This window comes from Phragmites australis, chromosome 14, assembly GCF_958298935.1.
Source record: "Phragmites australis chromosome 14, lpPhrAust1.1, whole genome shotgun sequence".
NCBI classification, from domain to species: Eukaryota; Viridiplantae; Streptophyta; class Magnoliopsida; order Poales; family Poaceae; genus Phragmites; species Phragmites australis.
In genome coordinates this window covers 5,072,902-5,080,370 of record NC_084934.1, presented here as the reverse complement: position 1 = coordinate 5,080,370, position 7,469 = coordinate 5,072,902, and the positions used below count along the sequence as shown (strand labels likewise).

The window sequence follows — 7,469 nt, the reverse complement described above, 5'->3', positions numbered from 1 at the left end:
AACGACATAATTTTGTAATTTTGTAATTTTAAATTAAATATATATAAATAAATAAATTAAAAAATTCAGCGCATGCGCGCTGGTAGGATTCATAGGCTAACAGTCGGGCCGTCAGCCACCTAAGGCCCATTAGCGGATAGTTACTTCACATAGCCCATAAATAGAATGGGAGTTGCAAATATATGCCTGCAAGGCTGCATGCAATGTATTGGGTAGCTAGGATATTTTCTTCTTCTTCTTGTTTCTAGAATGGTCTTTTTTTATTTTTTCCTTATCTTCCAAAGATTATTTTCGTTGTTTTTATATTATGTCTCAAATTAGATTGGAGCCCTAACACATATCTGATCTTTCATTTTTATTATATTTATTTTTCTTGTTCTTTTATGTGTGTCCCAAGATGTTTTTTTCTCCATAAACAAATTAATTAATAATCACAAAAATTACATTTTTTTGCATTAGGTTTTCACAAACTGTTGCATTAGTTCTTTAAAATGTTGCATATGTGAATTAACTATCCGCTAAAATTGTGGTTTAAGGTGTATTACGTTTTTTGCATTAGGTTTTCACAAACTGTTGCATTAGTTCTTTAAAATGTTGCATATGTCTCGCAGTTGTTCCTAAAAATATTCAAAATTATGCATTAGATTCTTTTTAGAAATGTTGTCTTAAAAGATGTTCTTAAAGGTCTTTCAAAATGTTGAGTTAGGTTTCAAAAAATGTTGCGCTCTAAATTGTTGTGTGCATATGTGTGTCAGCGGTGACGAGTAGATGTGGTGCTAGCTGGGACAAAACTGAGATGGAAATGAGTCGGGAGGAATGTTGTCTGGTATTGATAGTTGAGGGAGGAACAATATCTATTATTGTACTTGAGGAAAAACAGAATTTCGCGATAGTTTAGGGTTGCTATGATAATTTTTTTGTTTTCTTCCAAAGACAATTTTCTTTCCTATGATATTACATTTCAAATTAGATTGGATCCTTAACATATATTATTTATTATTTTTACTATATTTATTTCTTTTTTTCTTTTATGTGTATCCCAATATGTTATGTGTTTCTCCATTAAATAATTAAATTAATAATAAAAAATGGAAAATAAAAAGGCTGCACACATCTTCGAATGTAGAAGTTGGGATATGATTTATTCTATTATCTAAGAAAAATCGAAAACAAATTGTTGCATATGTAATACAATTGTGATGTAGGTCCTTACAGTTGTGACTTAAGGTGTTTTATTTTTTTCTATAGGTTTTCACAAATTGTTTCACAAATGATTCGTAAAAGCCTTCAAGTTTGCGTAAAAAAACTTTCAAAACTACTGATTTGGTATTTTTTAAATGTTGCATAGGTTTTATAAAAAATGTTCTTTTAGTTCTTTCAAAATGTTGAGTTAGATTCAAAACATTATTGTGTTAATTCTTTATATTGTTGTGTACATACGAAATTAAAAATAGATAGAAATCTTAGATCGATGAGAAAAAGGATGGAAAGGCATAAAGACAACGAAAGTAAAAATAAAAACGAAAATCAGAGCATGCTAATGGGCCTCTCCCTGAGCTCCCTAATTTTCGTGGGCCACCCTAAGCCTTTGCGTGGTTGTGGGCGGCACTCAGAGCCCACATGCACTTACATAGTACAAGACACCACCACAGCTTTACGAAACCAAGCTTCCGGCGATTTCCGAATCACCCCTACATAGTGATGCAGTTGCACACGCTTGAGCGATTCTATTTTATCATAGCAAATCTGCAGATTGTGCAATCGAGTTCGCAGGTTGCACAATACTGGCTCGAATAAAAAAAATATTGTTCTATTTTGGTGTTTATATGTCTACAGTTTTCTCAAATTCTTCTCCAGAAATCTAGTTCTATCTCAGCGAAAATGGGTGAGAAGTACAAAAATGAGAACCTCATCATCAAGTACATGCCGTAACTGGTCGGCAGAGAACACGCGTGAGCCTGCCTAAATTCCTCAAGTGAACCCAAATCATTGACAAAGAAAATCTATAGGATCAGGTCTCACAGAATAACTCTATCTTATACATGCTATATGCCTTTTTCTTTCTCTCGATTATACGTGTCAACCGTTAAATCAGAGAATAACAATATAAATCAGAGTCTTGTAGAGATATTTCTGTGAAGCATTCTGTAAATTTCCTTCCATCATTGCCACAAATAAAATCATCTCGTGCTTCCATGTGGTCTCTAACACGTGGCTCAGGCAGACATGCACGTCGCCTTGTACACTCATACGGTCATGCGTACACCTCTCCTGTGTGTTCTGGAATCTTCCGCCACTTCGTTGGAGAAGGAGCGAGCCACCTTAGCCCCCTCCCTCTCTGCATGCATTGCCTGCACGGCGGCCTGGGCGTCCACGTCGATGGCGACGCAATCACCCAGCTCGGTACTGAGAACGCGGCGGCCTCATATCTCTACTCGGCGGCCTGGGCGTCCACGTCGACGGCGACGCAATCACCCAGCTCTCCTGCTGTCACCCCTGCAGCTCAATCTGTCCAGCCTACGGCCGTGAATCGCCCCGCCGACGTGGCCCCCTCCGCCGCCGCCACTACCAAGCTCGTCACGGGCTGGCTAGTCACCTCCCCTCCCCCTATAAAGCTGCCACCTCACTCGAAACCAACCACCACAGCACAACAGCAGCACAAGAGAAGGAAGCAACACAGCGACCCACTTCCTGCTACGACTCGACTACTCGATCTCTATCTACTTCACCCGTGCACGTAAACTCCAATGGCGACCACGGTGATGGCCCCCATGAGCTCCCCTGCCTTTGCCACCGGCGTGCGTGCCGGCCGCTTCCCCGCCCGGCTTCCGGCGGCCGGGCTCGCGCCGCGCCGTCGCGCCCTGGTCGTCAGGGCCCAGAGCGAGGTAAGAATCCACTGGTGATTTACTTATCGAGTTTGTTTACCTCTCCTTGGCCGCGGGTTGGTCCCACGGGACTAAACCCTCACCGGCATGTGCGTCATGTAGGAAATTATTCCCACTAATTATGATTAGCACTAACGATGACTTGTGCATGCGTGTCTGCAGCCGGAAAAGAATCCAACGGAGGAGAAGGCAAAGGCGAAGGCAAGCCCCGGCCTCTGGGACGCGCTGGCGTTCAGCGGCCCTGCCCCCGAGCGGATCAACGGCCGCCTCGCCATGGTCGGCTTCGTGTCCGCGCTCGCCGTCGAGGCGTCGCGCGGGGACGGTCTCCTCTCGCAGGCCGGCAGCAGCTCCGGGCTGACGTGGTTCGCGTACACGGTCGTGGCGCTGTCCGTGGCGTCGCTGGTGCCGCTGCTCCAAGGGGAGAGCGCTGAGGGCAGGAGCGGCGGCTTTATGACCGCCGACGCCGAGCTCTGGAACGGGCGCTTCGCCATGCTCGGGCTCGTCGCGCTCGCCGTCACCGAGTACCTCACCGGCGCGCCGTTCATCAACGTGTAAATATGTCGTCCATGTGTACGTGTATGTAGCTTTTGGTAGCTAGCTAGACTGTTGTAACTGTACACACAGTAGCTTCCGTACGTACATGTAGAGGAGGTAGTATACAAATTTTACTGTGTACGTGCAAAATCCGCATGCGAGATTTTTGCGTGAAACGGGCAGACATGTAAAGTTGAAATGAACTTTCCTCGTGACATGGAAGTTAATATCTGTGCTTCATATTTCGTAATTCGTATTCGACTTCATAACAATCACGTGCTTCCCATGCAAAGCTCCAACTGTTTGGTAGACCATTTTTGTGTTGGCTTTGTAGTTGGTGAGATCTACGACGAATTTCGTGTTGGGAGCACGTACCATTGCCACAGACCAATCAATATGAGAGAAGAGTAGATAAAAAGGTAAAGTAGCATTGTAAGGCTGCCAACTAATTTAGTTAAACTTCGTAAGATTTAGCCCTTGTCCAATTTTATTTATTCGAGTCTCTCAACCTTTTATCTTTGTGTAAATAAAGGCTTTTAAGTACATTTTGGACTTTTATTATTTGCATTTGTATAATCAAGCCTTTTTGTTAAATTCTTGTCAACAGCTAAAGACATAACTATAAATTGTTATTGAAATCTAGTTTTTACATATTATTTTCCTACTAAATGATTGAACAGTGGTAGCATAAACAAGTTTTTGGCAGCATTTTCCTTTCTAATATTAATAGTTCAAGTCCAGGTCCTAGATTAAGTCTCTCCACTACTACAGAAAGTGACTTCACTGTCAGCTCTAAAGTAGCATTTATTGTCGATTTTGAAACCGATAGCAGGCAACTAGTAATGATAGTGTCGACTATCAGACCGACAGTGAAGGAGTTATCACTGTTGGCTGAAACTTTCAGCCGACAGTGATAGTCGGTTATAACTGCTAGCGGAAGGCTTCAGCCGAGAGTAATAGTTGGTCCCGATTCAATACTTTTGGGATCGAAAAAGGTAAAAAAAATATTTTTTTCACAACCAACCAGTCACTGCTCGCCCGTCCTTGACCAGTCAAGGCTCACTGACTTTTTTTTTTTATCAAATGAGTTCCAGGACTCGAACTCATACCCTCACCTCAGAAGCTCCGTACACGTGACCCCTCTAACCATCTCACCTCTCATTCGTTCTCGAGTATAATAGTAAAATCAATCCTTTTGACCTCTTCTGATCAAATGTTTGAATGGCTATTTAGATATCTAAATGATCTTAAATGATGAAGTTATCAACTACAAAGTTGTAGATCTCGTCGAGTTCTACAATATTCATATAAAGTTTGTCTCTATCCTACTACGTATGAAAAAGTTATGATTTTTTTAAGATGAGCTGTCATCGACCACGACTGAAACATTGTTAAGATTATTTGGGTATTTAAATGACCTCAAATTAAAATATTTCAGCTACATAGTTGTAGATCTCGTCGAGGGCTACAATTTTCATGTAAAGTTTTTCCCCATCCGACTTTGTATGAAAATGTTATAAATTTGTTAAGATAAGCTATCATCAATTATCACTGTGACGAGCCGATATTAATACATATTATCACTGTCGGTTCATAACACGAGCCGGTAGTGATACATATTATCACTGCCAGTTCATAACACGAATCGACAAATGATACTTGATATACTATCACTGCGGGTTCGTGGCTAGAACCAACAGTGATAGTTTACATATCACTGTCGGTCGGTGCTTTCACCCGATAGTGAAGTATCACTGGTTGGCTCAAGTCTTCATCCAGTAGTGATGTCTTTTATCACTGTCAGTTCATAAAGTCATATTGGCTTATTTTTCCTGAACAGCTTTTGAATCGGCAATGATATCCTATCACTATTGGCATATTAGGTACCAATAATGATGGATCGGTATATATAGCCGGTTCTATAGTAATATTTGAGAGAACATTACTTTCATATTTCAGCAATCAATCCTAATTAAGTGGCTCAACTTAACAACCGGGTCGTAGTATATTAGTTGGCATAGATTACTTAGACTTTTTTAAGAGGTAAAATGGCTTAACTGAACGCTATGAAATAATAGTGTCAGGGACGAAGTATATTGCCAGGATCATGATCCTATGTATGACTTTACTGATCCTATATGGTTCTACTTGATCCTACGCTTAAGATCATAATTTTATAAATTAAGACCACGGACCGATCCATGTCATACCGACTTGATAGAATCATAGCACTACTTATATAACACTACATAGGTAGTGCCCCATCAATACCGGTTTAATTGTAATTGCTGCTGAAGACGTATCAGTGCCGGTTCTTAAACTCTCGCGCACGAACAACGACTGAGAAGCTAAGAACTAGCACTGATAGTGACTATCAGTATCGATTTTATATACAACCGGCACTGATAATTTAATTACCAGTGCTGGTTTTATATACAACCGACACTGATACAGATGGATCCAAAATTTATGTTGAATTGCGTTTTTCTCAACTTGTGTCCATTCGGCCCACTCCTTTTATCTCTTCATCTCCTCCCTCCCTCTCTCTCTCCACCTTATCTCTTCTTCTCTCTCCCTACCTCGCTCTTGCCTCCTCGAGAAGCCGACGAGCTCCACCTCCCTGAGAAGCCGTCCCTCAGGATTGTCGGGGAGTGGAGACTCATCCAGACGTGGATTGGTCCCTCCTTTGGCTGGTAACGAATCGCTAGCTTGCTCGGATGGATTGCTCGTTCAGTTCTACTAATTTTTTTCTTTTCCTGTGAGTCCCCCTAATGCAAATCTTTATTTCTTGGGCGGATTCCCCAATCCGTTCAGCATGCAGCAGGGTAGACCAGGTAAAGATTGTGATGGCGCACCTATCAGAAAAAGGAGTTACGGCCTGGAGGTGGAAGAAACAAGAAGATCTGTATTTGATTTGTGTTCGATTTGTTTGATCAGTGAATAGCACCGGTGTTCTTGTAGCTTGTGTTCGATTTGTTCCATCTGATATGTGAGATGAGTCGATTGTAAGGCGTGTGTACTATGGCATGTGTTCTTGTGATGAGATTTGATTGTGTTTGATTTGTTCGACTGTGAGATGAGTCGATTTGTTCTTGTGATGAGATGGTATGAGTTGATCTGTTCTTGCGACGGTCGGCGTGTGGCCACGGGCGAGCACATACGGCGATGGCGAGTGTGCGGTCGAGCGGCTGCGCGGAGCCGGCTCGTTTATTTTTTTTTCGAACCGGCAGTGATGCCTACTTTTAGTGTCCGTTTTAGACCCGACACTAATTATCTTCGACTATTAATATTATTTATGGAGTATCGGTTCTAAAATTGGTACTGATGAGATTTTAAAATCGACACTGATAAGATTCTTTGATGTAGTAAAGGATCGTGGGGTAAATCGCAATCCTAACAACCTTAATGATAACCACCGAGCGTGGGAGGATGATCGTACTAACTACTACTAGTATCATGCAAGGGCTCTCACGTAACATGCCTACTACTAATTAAACGTCTACACTAATGTGTGATAGGTCGATTGAGGAGGCAGAGACGTGTGAGAGCATGATCGATACTAGTGGAGACCGGCGCGCCCTAGTGCGCCGGCAGTAAAGAATGGTGATGGTAAAAAAAAAACAGATTGAACTTGGTATAATGGCTGTTGTTTGTTGTGGTATTATTTCTCTCTTGACTGTTGCCTATCCAGGCTGTAAATGTTGGAAAGTAGAGAAAGAGGTAGCAGGCAAGTATTGATAGGTATAAATGATGCAAGCCTTATGGTAAGATATATTAGAGGAAAGATGTTTTGTATAACCACAGATCAACCTACCTATTTACATTGAGGTGCTATTATAAAGTGGTGGACTGAGTTTGGAAAAGTAAGATGGTAACAAGGAGATTTCACATATATGTGGTAGCAATGATTAAGCGATTATTCGTTAGGTGCACTAAATGGGCAAACACCATGCTCATGTAAGGTGGTTGCTGCTTGTTGAAGGGACCTGCGAATTTCTTCCATGACTGATTCCATATGCTTGATAACAGACAGGACACCTGGTTGTGAAG

The 7,469-nt window shown here is 41.8% G+C and overlaps 1 protein-coding gene across 1 annotated transcript; it reads left to right on the top strand.

Annotated features, from left to right (window-relative positions):
• The first annotated feature begins 2,619 nt into the window (after window positions 1-2,619).
• Window positions 2,620-3,669, top strand: LOC133890525 (low molecular mass early light-inducible protein HV60, chloroplastic-like). Its single transcript, XM_062330923.1, has 2 exons — window positions 2,620-2,885; window positions 3,048-3,669. The coding sequence occupies exons 1-2, from the start codon at window positions 2,748-2,750 to the stop codon at window positions 3,438-3,440; spliced, it is 531 nt and encodes a 176-aa protein (XP_062186907.1). The 5' UTR covers window positions 2,620-2,747; the 3' UTR covers window positions 3,441-3,669.
• Window positions 3,670-7,469: the final 3,800 nt, after the last annotated feature.